Below are 12,897 nucleotides of genomic sequence, written 5' to 3'. Positions count from 1 at the left end.
GGAAACGCCCGCACCGTGGCGGAATTACCGCCACGGTTAACGGGTTAAAAGTGTCGCCCTCCTAGTTCACAAAAGTGCTGTGGTGCAGATGCTCAAAGAAAAAACTGCCCTCCAATACAGGAACACGCACATTTCTCTCTAGGCAGATGGACCCTCAGCTCCGTGGTCAGCTGCTTCTAGCTCGTCTTAGACGTTCACACATTCTGCAGGGTTTGTGCACTCCTTCCCTCTCAGCAGGCAAGTTAGCTTCTAGGTTAAAGAACAGTAGATGTTTCAGCACCCAGGCTAATATGCTGCATTGCTAAATACATATAAGGTCCCAAAAGGGGACCGATTGCATTGCAAATGCCTGTTTCCACCTGCAGAGGCAGAATGATTAGTTCAGGTACTCCCTCTGCTCTCAAGAATTGTCACGTTGCATGTGGAAATACACACAGAAAACCAAACAAGGGAGAGCCTGCAACACGAGAGAGACAGCAACATAAAGACAGGAGAGCATAAGAGGGAGAGAACTGGAAAAACATGCATTATCATAAGGTACATAAACAAACTGTAAAAAGTAGTTCCATAAAAGTGAGCAGTGGAAGGACAGAAGTCAGCCAATCAGAGATGGTAAATAGGTTATGCTCCAGAGGAGTGATTGACAAGCTGGAACAAGGAAGAAGCAAGCAAATGAGAGCGACAATAAAGCCAACCATTGGTAAGCAAATGAGTGGGTTGTAAGCTCCTGTAAGTATTTGGTAGGCCACAATAGGTCTCTTACAAAAAGGCTGGACTGACTGACAGATCTGTCTAGCACCATTATATCTCCAAATGCAAAGTTAGCGTTCCATTGCTGAACCTCACTTTACCTTTAAGTAACTGAGGCTTTTCTTAGCAAGGTGAACCTTTTAGCAAAATGGATGCCTTGCTCATAATGAGACATCATTTATTGAAGCAGGGGTGGCTCTTACCTGCACCACATTTTTGGTGTTAAATGCAGCTCGCATCATTCGGACCCAGCTTCTGTCCACTTTGGCAAAACGCCTCGCTTCCCGAGGTAGTTCCTAATTCCAAAAAGAGGCTAATTTAGTGATATTAAAGACACAAAAACAGATAACACAGCTCACGGCATGAAAGCATTTCAAAGGGTGTCTGAGGCATTGTGCTAAATGGTGGAATGCAGAAAAAAGCATATGTAGAGGTTAGTAGTTTCATTCTTTTAATACTCAATTGTTTATCGGTAAGTCAGTGTTAAACCAAACCCCCCTGCTGTTAACCCTTTTTTCAGCCAGGTGCTTTTTTGTGTAAACTTTGCTAGGCTTATAAAGAACTCTGAATTTCAGCCATTCATTTGTTTTAAAGTTCAGTGTATTTTTATACTAATGTCAATGCACCGTAAGAAGCTATGACATCACCAGTATAGAAATGAGAGGCTGCAGAAAGAAAGAAGCTCCAGGCTAGTGTTATCAAACTAAGCACCCAGGCCCTGGAACAGCATCGCTACACAATGTAGTCTTGCCCCATCACTCCAACAATTCAGGAAGAAACAAAATCAGAAGACACATCTTTCCTTATAATAGCAGCACTAAATACCCGCTAAAGCTCTTGTTCTCTCCGGCCTACATCAGATTTACATTTCTACCTCTTCATGCACACTTCTGAAAGGGCTCTTGGTCTTAGGCCCCCTGGGTCTGCATGAGTCTGTCACTCCCTCCATGCTTTGTGACCGCTGTCCCCACTCCTATGTGCAACTATAAGCTTTAAGTATAAAACAACGTTAATGTCTTAAGCAAGGGGTATTGTGGAAGTGTGGGTATTTGCCCACATCTATGTGAATCTGAGCATGTCTTTCAGCATGTGTATCCAAGCATGCTTAAACAATTGTTTTTGCAGCTTCCTGGTCAGATCAATACTCAGTGCCTGAAGACAGAGCACCGGGTGCCATACTGGATCCAGCAAACTGTCCATAGCAGTGCTCCTGCTTCCCGCAAAGTGGCATAGTACAGGTCAGTGCTGACTCCACAACGCTTCGGAACTGATGGAGCGGAGCTGCATATAGTCCCCACACCTGCACAGGATGTCAGTTTCTTGTCTTTTCCCTTACCACAACCTCAGCCGTGGAACATAAACAATTGTTGGTAACAGTGTGCTGAGTACTAACATGCAACCTTTTTAACATGTTAAAAAGAGGCCACTTCACAGAGTAAAGAGATGGTAGGGCAGTGAGGAATCTGTGGTTAAATAGAGAATCCACCAGGAACAGCGTTACCGAAGGTAAGTAGCTTGTTCTTCTGATGAATACTTCTAAGCGCAGTTTCCTCACCTTAAAATAGATTCTAAAGCAGTACCTCCCCAGGTGGGGGGTCTGTGTAGTGGGCTCAGCCCAAAACGTCTTGCAGGACTAAAAGAGCTAAATGGCCTTCTCACCAGACCTGGTTGTCAAGGCTGTAGAGCTTTTTTTGACTTATGCTATTATGCCTTGTCACAGTCAGGCAAATGTCAAGCACTGGCACCCCACATGCAATGGCAGTAGCCTTAGCCCTGATGGAATGGACCCTCAGACCTTCCAGGTGGGGCTTTCTGACCAGTGCGTAGCACGTTGTTATGATCCTCTGCTGCACAGCCTTCCCTTTGTTTGCTACAGAGGACCAAACAAAAAGCTGATCGTCCATTTGATGTTTCTTGGTACAATCAACTTAAAGCCCTTTTCGGATCCAGTCAATGGAGCCTCTCCTCCTCTTTTGAGGGATAAGGGGAGTAAAGAATCCTGGCAGAGTGATAGGCTGACCAACGAGGAAGGAAGTCCCAACTTCTAATAAGAATGCTGCCTGAGACCTCAACACCAACTTGTCTGGGAAAAAGGTGGCATCGGGAAGTTGTACTAAAACTTTACTCATGTGACGCATTGGCATACACGTAATGAGGAAGATGGTCTTTGAGGTCAAGAGATGCAACAACTAGCTATGCATCAGCCCAAAAAGTGTACACATGACTGACATCAAGACAAAGACCAGGTCCAAATGCGGTTTAAAAAACAGCTTGGGAGAGAACATGTGCCAAACCTTTAATCAATCTCATCAGAACAGGTGATTTGAACAAAGAAAGGTAGCCCGGCAAATGTAAAATGACTAAAAGAGCCAACAAATACCCTTTAATAGTGCAGACTACAAGGCGTTGCTGGGCTAAAGATATAACGGCGTTCAACAGCCTTGCTTGTATTGGTTAGTCTTGTGAACGCAACATGTGATCACAAATTTGCCCCATCGTTCTGCATAAATGGATTTCAGGGAAGGCAGCAAGGATGACATCCAAAACTGAGGATGGCAGATCAAATGAAGTCAGATTCCACAGCCTTATCTCCATGCACATAGGTGGCGCCTGCTCCGATTTGGCCGAAGGACCCTACCCTTTTGTAGAGAATGGAGGTTCTCACGAAGTGGCAGTCTGATTGGAGGACAGATGCTCATGCCCAGAAGGTCTGGGTGCCCCATGGATGACTTGGGCCCCATCGTTTCCTGATGTTTTTCAGAAATCTGGGCAGGAGAGGGAAGGTGTATAGGAGTACCATATTCCATTCCAGCCAAATGTTATTACGGAAACTCTAATGTACAAAATGTTCAATGTTTCGTATTCTCAACCGTGTCAAAAGATCTGTCCAAGGTTCTCCCCACTAATCGAGATGCCCTCTGCAAACTTGTAATGTAGGTGCCACTTGTGACCTTTCAGACAATGCCTGCTTCTATCACCCTCTCTGGCATCGAGGGATCCTGGTAGGTGATTTGCAGTCAGGAAACTGCCCTGTGATTCTACCTCCAGAAGCGCAGGACCTCCTGACACAGGAATCAGGACCCTACTCTGCCCTGCTTGTTGCAGTACCACATGGCAGTGGTGTTGTCCGTGAGAAACTGTACCAGTTTCCTCTTGATGAACGGCTGAAAGGTTTTCAGGTCAGAGCAATGGCTCACAACTTCAGCAAACTGAGGAGGACCATCCCTCACCAGAGACCTGTGTCTCCTGATCTCCACCTTCCCAGATGACCTTGGTAGCCCAGCATGGATGCCTCCATCACCACTAGCTGTTTTGCATGTGAAAGAACTAGAGGCCTGCCGCTGAACTAACAGCATTCGAGCAGCAAATTTCAAGGTTTTGCTGATTTCTGGAAGACATTGACCAGATTGCCTTTATGCTGGGCACATTGGAACTTAAAATTTCATCGCAGAACATGCATATATGTGTCACCTGGCATTGCTGATGAGGAGAGAGCAGGAGGCCAGGAACACCAAAAAGCCTCAGAGCTGCTTCACCTAAATCCAAAGCGATACAAAAGGGGGTGGTGATGGACGGAGCATCCGAACCAATCAAACACTCACACCTAGTCAACAGATCTGGGTTTAATCCATTACCGTTCTTTAGCCCACTCTGCCACCCCAGTTCAGACATGGCTATATGCAAATCAGTCTGACCCTGTGCCTCATGGGAACAGTCCAGCCCGAACTGCCAAGCCATGCCTTCCCTGGACCGGAAACAAGCTTCCGAGGACCGGTTTCTGGCATTTCAGCCGTATTCAGCCCGGCTTGCTTGAATCCAGTGGCAAAGTGAGCAAGGGACTCACGTCTGAGCATACCCTGCCAACTTATGGCGAACAAAGGTGAGAAGCACGGACTGGCGTGGATCTTGCGGCCGAAGTAGAAGTCTGTACCACATCACTGTTGGCCTGGTAATGAGTCATAAGGAGATATCACAGAGGACGTGCTCATCATGGCAACCCAACTGAAGGTCCCTGCGGTTCTATGGCCTGAAGGAAAGCCAGAGGGACCCGGAAGCAGATCAAAAAAGTGCAGCATAGTCTCCTTGAAGGTCTCATTCTGTTGTAGGGATGACAACATCTTGATAAATTTGGACCCAGCTCAGTAACCAGTTCCGTGGAAGGAGACTTCGAAGGGGTACGACTGACATTGTGATGCCCTTGCACCTTCTATTTTGAGTCAGTTTGATGTTATGGGGTTGAGTCAAGCTTCAATTAATTAAGTTTGCAATTTGACTTCAACTTACCAGAAGATTTGGAGTGTGAAGTTCAGTGGTCACAGGAATAGCCTGAAGTCCAGGACCGAGTCCAGCCCACAGCTTGGAGTGGGATCTACATGGAGGTCGCAACTCCGGTCTCAGATCGGTCTTTGGTGCACTTATCGCTTGGTTTAGAGCTGTGGCCAAAGCCCAGACATCAATGACACACCTTGTGCGGGTCCATGACAGACAACTGCTTCCTGCAGTCATGGTATGGGGTGTGGATATCGTTCTCTAGCCCACTGGTGAAAAAGATTGTTTTTCAACATTTAGAAGTTGTTGAAAAACTGAAAAAGTTGGGAGCAGTGCTCCTTTCCACATCGGAAAATGGGAAAAGAAAGAAACTAACATCAGTGTGCCGGGGTGGCGCTTACATCCGCGCAATTACTTCCATGGCAGTGTTGAGTAAGCACATAGTCACACAATGACAACTAGCAGCATGCAGAGCACTGCTATGGATACGTTTTCCAGATCAATTCTGATGACTGGGAAGTATACTAAAGTGAGAAATCTGGTACTATAAGTATCCCTCGGAAATAGACATATGTATCATATATACAGAGAGAGGTAACTGGCAATAATACCATATAGATAACATTGTGATAAAATGTATGACAATATGCAAAAGTGTTACACCTCAAAGGTTGGGGTCCATAAGTCAGAAGCCAAATTGGGAAATAACGGTGTGACACAACAAGCTTCCTAGCATAATTGTAATTCTAACTGTCATGTTGGCAGATATTAATGACATACTGTAGGCACTCCATCAAAGAATGGTGGCCTTCCCTGGCATAAATATAATTCTCTCCGACACACTGTGAACTTCTAGGCCATACTGTGGGCATCACAGGCTCAATGCTGGCCATTTCTGCATATTGGGTGCCTTCTCATGCATATTGGTGGGAATTTCTGGCATTGCGGTATACCAAATGTAACTGTGACTACTCCTAACATATTATGGGCCTATCTGGTATATTGTGGCCATATCTGGAATAATAATGCCTAGGCTCACAGTGGTGGCCATCCCTTTATAACAGTGGCAACTATGAATAGAGTGAACATTCCTTGATTTGTAGACTTCATCACTGGTAAAATGATCAACATCAACATGATTCAAATCCTCAAAATAATGGGCGCATTCCTCACATATTAGCCACGCCTGGGTAGAAAATCACAATATATTTGTAATTTTCTTTACCATTTTGCTACATGTATTCTGTCTTAGGTTAGGGTATGCGCCTTTGGTGAGCAAATCCATATATTTCTACTCTGTGGTGTAGGTCGGAGGGAATTTTCCAAAAACCTGCTTAGTCTTTGCCAGGAAGGACTGATTGTCCGTCCCAACATGGTCATATCGTCAGGGAAGACATGAGCGAGGAGTCATTGGACACCTGTCCATGTTATCCGTTGCCCATAAGAAGTGGTGGAAATATTATCCCAGCCTGGGGGCCTAGAAAAAAACACAACAGGAGTAACTGAAATCTTCGGAACACTTCACGCTCAGGCACAAAAACAATTGTTTAAGCATGCATATATAGACAGGCTGAAAGACAAGCACAAATTCATACACATGTGGGCACATGTTTCCTGATGGGCACTTCTGACATTTTGTTCTCATCCCTTACATTCGGTACCAATCTATAACTTCTGCTGGACATCTGGTGGCCATGCCTCAGATATGACAGTCATCCCTGGAATGTGATAGTAATGCTTTGGCACAATGAAAAATATATCCAAGTGAGGCACTGGTGCACAGCAGCAATGGACAAATACATTATTTATTTTAAAGAGCTACAGGGACACTTTGAGAAAAAGTAAGAGCACTTCCAAAATATATTTAACACATATCGGAGTGATAATGCACGTCGATTCGTGAGCACTTTATTTCATTATGTCTAAAGTCATTTACAATTATTTTCTAAGATGGAAGGAGCATTAAAGTATCGGTACAGCTTTTTATGAGCTAATCATGCCTTGTGCTGTCTGAGACCTAAGCATGTAAATAAATTTCATTTAAGAGATATGTCTGATGCCTGAAACTGTAATGTCTCGGTAACCTGATCGGTAGCTCTATCTTCTGAAAGACCGATCTAACCGGAAGGATGGCCTGGGTGTCTAGTGGCCAAGATTTTGAGTGTTACATCCAGTCCCTACTAAGTGAATTAAACATTAAACCACTGAGATAACACTTGGAAAAGGCACAATAGGAGAATCAAAAAGAAGCTGAAGTTGCAAGTGAATTTATATATTTGACAGGCCATGTCAAACAGCCTAACCTGTTTATGTGAACTGCGCGTAAAACTGATGTGCTTTTTAGCCAATCATTTAGGGAAATGATGCTAATAAATTCACAATTTGTCCCCCATATTTCAAAATGTTCTTTAAGGAAGAACTCTCCAAGGAGAGTCAGTCTTACATGACACTCCATGAAAACTTTTAATGAGTGCCCTTTTCGACCTGCCTGTAAAACCTGTGGCCTTTTAGATAGTCTATTTGGAAAATTGTGCTAAAACATCAAATATTTTTGTGCCGTTAAATCTAAAAAAAAGAGAACATTACCGATTTCCCCTACATGCAACCAGCCTCAAGTGCATTGCTCACTTGGTCAGTGTAAGACGTTATTACATTCATAAAAAATACGTCCTCTTCACAGATTCTGAAAATTCATGAAATAAAGAGGTCTTTCCTAATAGTTTTATTAATAACTATGTATTTTTCTAAATACTGACAATGTACATTAAAATGTAATATGAATACAAAGCAAACACAAATATCACAGGATATAGTTAAAAGTTAGACAACTGTTGGAACACCTCACCTTAGTGATTGTGGAGTGACTGAAGATTTCCTCCAGATGTTGCCAAAGTTCTTGCACATCTATCCATAACTCCAGAACATCCCCCACTCGCTTTAACTTCTCAGCCCATGATGTAGCTTCCTCTCTTAATGGGTCAATTTCCTTTGAAGTTAGCATGTGAGCCAGAAGAACCTGGGCATCTTCCAGCTCCTCCAGCAAAAGAAGTGAATCTTCTTTCACCAAAAATATTTCTCCTCTATTCTTGTAGGCCTCGAAATTCAACACCTTGAACAAAATTGACAAAACACTATATAGGTATCTGTTCACAATGCAGGGGTCAAAGTAAAACCTAATCATATGAATCCAGCCAGATCCATGTTGCAGTTCTTTGCTTGTTTGATCCCACTGCACTCCTGTATTGCTTCTGTCCGCTCCAGTATTCTTGTTTTTCTTCCATCCCACCTGCTTTAAAAGCCTACACCTTGTGTTGTTTCCACTCACTGTCCCATATGTTGCTTCCAACCCCTCCTGTATCCCCATATTACTTCCCCCCACACACACGTTAAAAAAAAATCTCTATTGTGCATTTTCTTCTCTTTTTAGTTACCTATCCAACTCGGATCAGTAAGTAAAAAGAAAAAAAACAGTAACTTCATACGTTTTTTAAAAATTCTTTAGCCATGCAGCACAGCATTGGGGATGCTGTGCAGCATGGGTAAAACCATTAGCAAAGCCATCAAGGTCCCAAAGGCAAGACCTATTTGCTTTGTCAGTGCTTGATAGACAAGGCCTATCTTGTGGTGTGTGTTGAGAGGTAATATTCTCAGTGCATGTACACAGCACATTCCCACCTGGTAAGTACAACTGATTTACATCATGATCCTCGTAGGTTCTTGTAATAAAAGAACACAGGAACTCTTTTGGATCCCACTGTACACCGTAGGCCTGTGACGTATGCGATGGAGGGATGAGTTGAAGGCAGGCTTAGAATGTTGAGTTCAGACTTACACGCAGCGGAATAAAGACGTGTAAAATGACTCTCTGTGTGTGGCGTACTTATTGGCAAGTGCCTAGGCTGGCAGGACTCTACAATCCCCACTGTAGGACCACTAGAAATGGGCTGCAATAGTCTGTGGTTATCATGGACTTCTGTGATCTCCTAACGGGTAGACGCTACAGTGGCAACGAGATAGGGGATCTGAAGCCTGTACACTGAAAGTGCTCTTCTAGAGAGTTTGCCGTGGTCCAGCAAATTGCTTGTGTGTGTCATGTATGCTGTAGTGAAGGTGTAGAATCAACGCTGGCACAGGTAGAGTCTCAGCGCAACACCAGCCTGTATAAAGCGCTTGATGATAAAGAAACCAACATTGAAAGTCCACATGTCAGTGGCCAGGAACTGAATAAAACAACAGCAAATAAAAGGCACTGTAGCAATACGCCAATTATTGCCAAATGCTGTATGGAGTAGAAATGCTAAAGGCGGATGCAACTAGGCTACAAAAGCAGGGCACAGCAATACGTCAATACAAATCAAGTGCTACAAAGCAGAGATTAACCAGGAGTTTGTGAAGAAACATTTAAGTACAAAGCCGACAAAATATCATAATGTTAAATGCTTTCATTGACTATTAGTATATAAGGTTCATCTACCTACCGCAACAACTGACTCAATGTGCAACAACAAGCTGTCTAATGGCCCCAGAAAGAGGGTCAGGGGTTGTGCATGCGGAGTTGTCCCCAGACGAAGCGGCCCACCACCAAAGTTGCCTCACAGGGGCCCAGAACAACTCCCTAGACAGTCATCAAGTAAGGAGCTCCAATGTTGAGCAATGGCAAATTCCAAGTGTCAAACATTGTTAAAGCTGACCCTGACGCCAGCATGTCACAAGGCACTAGAGAAACTCTGCCTAATCAAGTTCCACAATAAGCGCCTGAGTGACCACTACTGCCCACCAATGTATATAGGACCTCTGCATTCTTAAAACCGCCAACTGCATTTGATACTGTCAAAGAAGACAATAGTGGCAATAGATGGATGGCATGGATAGAGACCTTTGAAGATTTTATAGATACATTAGAGGAAAAAGATGATTACATTTTTTTTAAAGTATCTGAGGAACTTGGCTTGTGAAGGATTAAAAGACGCCATGAAAAAGCTACCACAAGAAGGTGAAGTGGCGTACGATCAAAACAGCCTTGAATGCAAAGTTTAATCCAGTGCCATATTTCGATTATGAAGGATACATATTCAGTTAAAAGCGCCAGAGACTAGGTGAGACTATCGAGGAGTTTGTGGATAGACTGAATGGGGAAGCACCCACAGCATCGCACCGCGATTTTGACATCGCATCGTCGTTCACATCGCATTTGATACTGTGAACAGTAACATCCTTATCTCCCGATTAAAACAGCTTGGAGTGACGGGATGACATCGCATCGTCGTTCACATTGCATTTGATACTGTGAACAGTAACATCCTTATCTCCCGATTAAAACAGCTTGGAGTGACAGGAAGCGCCATCTCATGGCTACAGTCTTTTTTGGAAAACCGAACTTTCCAGGTGGTGGAGGGTGACATTCATTCCAAAACTTGGCCTCTCAATCAAGGTGTGCCTCAGGGCTCCTCCCTGAGCCCCACACTTTTTAACATTTATATGCAACCATTAGCGGAGGTCGTTCACTCTTTTGGTTTTGAAATCGTGACCTACGCTGATGACACACAGCTTGTGGTGGCCCTGAATCAGCCAGGACACACCCCGTCTAACTTGAACAGTTGCCTAGTAGCAGTCACAAAATGGATGGCCTCCTCCCATTTAAAACTTAACGGGGACAAAACTGAATTGATGTTCCTGGGGAATACAGCTGGCCCTAGACCAACTCTACAATGGCCACCCTGTATGGCCCCCCCCCCGAACCAAAAAAGCAAATCAAAAGCTTGGGCATGTGGCTGGATAATACTCTTAGCTTTAACCAGCAAGCCACAATACTCTCCGCCACCTGCTTCGGGCTGATGCGTATGTTGCGGAAAATTCTACCACTTCTCCCTTTCCAGTCTCGCAGGATAATGGTCCAGGCCATCATCCTGTCTCGTCTGGATTATGGGAATGCTTTATATCTGGGTGCACCGACCAGCACACTTAAAAAGCTGCAAGTCACTCAGAACGCAGCAGCACGTCTACTGCTAGGCCTGTCCCGTAGTCACTCGGGCACTGCTGCCCTGAGAAATTTACACTGGCTGCCCATCCAAGCCAGAGTAAAATTCAAGGCTATGTGCATAATGCATAAGGCCATGTGGAAAAACGCCCCCGCAATGATCTGTTCCTTTACCACCCCTTACCATCCCCAAAGATCACTGCGTTCCAGCACGGCCTTTCTGGCAACAACACGCAAGTTCAAATGGGCCAGGTGGGGTGGACGCTCCTTCTCCCTGAATGCGGCCATGATTTTGAACTCTTTACCTTCCACGCTCCGTAACGAGTCCAATCTTTTAAAATTCCGCAAAACTCTTAAAACCTTCCTTTTTTCTAAATAACTCAGTAGACCCTCAGAGATATGCATTTACAGCGCTACGAGGCCTTCGGGTAGTAATGCGCTTTACAAAACCCACTTTCATTTCATGCAACGAAAACATGACAAATTGCCAAATGTGTAAAAAAATGTTTATGTGAGCGGGGTCATGTTTTTAAACATTTGCGCCCATAATTTCCGTAATTGTGCCTCATTTATTAAACATATTCGCCCCATACTAATGTGCCTCCAATATTACATTTTTTTTTACACATTTGCCATTTTGTCATGTAAACATAGCGCAGAGGGCCACGAAAAACGTGTGAAACATAGGGCTGAGGTGCACGAAAAACGAGGGAAACATTGGGCATTTTAAGGCACACAAAAACGAGGGGAACATAGGTTAGAGAGGCACGACAAACAAGGGAAAGATAGGCCAGAAGTGCACAAAAAACGAGGGAAACATTGGGCATTAGGGCACACAAAAACGAGGGAAACATAGGTTAGAGGGGCACGACAAACAAGGGAAAGATAGGCCAGAAGTGCACTAAAAACAAGGGAAACATTGGGCAGAGGGGCACACAAAAACGAGTGAAACACAGCGCAGAGGGCCACGAAAAACGTGTGAAACATAGGGCTGCGGTGCACAAAAAACGATGTAAAGATTGGGCATTAAGGCACACAAAAACGAGGGGAACATAGGGCAGATGAGCACGAAAAACAAGGGAAAGATAGGGCACAAGTGCACTAAAAACGAGGGAAACATTGGGCAGAAGGGCACACAAAAACGAGTGAAACATAGCACAGAGGGCCACGAAAAACGAGAAATATCATTATTTATGCACAGGTATGGCACGAGGGAAACATAGGGCACAAGGGCACTAAAAATGAAGTCTCAAGATATAAAACACCAGCCTACTGGAGACTTACCGATTGCAAAGCCTGTACACACAACGACACAGGCACAAATGGCTGCAGACACGGTGTGCAACTCAATATATACAATATATACCTCCCCAGCAACCCATTGGCTGTGTGAACCATCGCATTGTCATGTCGCGCGATGTAATGTCGCCGATGTGACACGCGATCCGAGGCTGTGGCCGCATTTGCGTTGCAACGACGTGCGATGCCAAAATGGCCGGTGTAATTGCATTTACGATGTATTGGCCGCGATGCGAACGCCTGCGAGGACGTTGCGGCCGATGGATGGCATACAACCGACTGGATGTTCTGGTGAAGCACTGTAAGTTCAATGAATTTAATATTGAGGATGCTACCTGAAAAATCTAGGGCAGATTTACAAGCAACTTGCACTACTTTTGCGTCACTTTCAACATGGGAAAAGTGATGTAAATGTGGCGCAAGTGGCTCGTAAATCTGCCCCTCTGAGTTTAGAATAAGCCCTAAAAGCTGCTTGCATTAAAAAGTGTGATGATCATCAAGCGACTGGCATAGAGGACGGAGATGCTCAAAGTGCTCAGTTATGAGCATGAAAAGTAAGCCGAGGCACAAGGTTAGGGACACAAGGCAATGTCTCTACAGAA

At 44.4% G+C, this 12,897-nt stretch overlaps 1 protein-coding gene across 1 annotated transcript in view; it reads right to left on the bottom strand.

Moving 5' to 3' along the window:
- The window catches only part of LOC147707531 (dynein axonemal heavy chain 5-like), a 1,425,553-nt gene that overhangs the window by 904,917 nt on the left and 507,739 nt on the right, over positions 1 to 12,897 (bottom strand). The window contains exons 33-34 of the mRNA XM_086925656.1: positions 7,865 to 8,128; positions 954 to 1,046 (exon numbers count right to left, since the gene is read on the bottom strand). Coding sequence (XP_086781782.1) covers positions 954 to 1,046; positions 7,865 to 8,128 — 357 coding nt within the window. The remainder of the gene's footprint in view (positions 1 to 953; positions 1,047 to 7,864; positions 8,129 to 12,897) is intronic.

The sequence above is a fragment of the Lissotriton vulgaris genome, chromosome 6, assembly GCF_964263255.1.
Source record: "Lissotriton vulgaris chromosome 6, aLisVul1.2, whole genome shotgun sequence".
Classification (NCBI taxonomy): Eukaryota; Metazoa; Chordata; class Amphibia; order Caudata; family Salamandridae; genus Lissotriton; species Lissotriton vulgaris.
The sequence above is the reverse complement of the archived record's forward strand: the minus strand, read 5'-3'. Positions and strand labels throughout refer to the sequence as shown.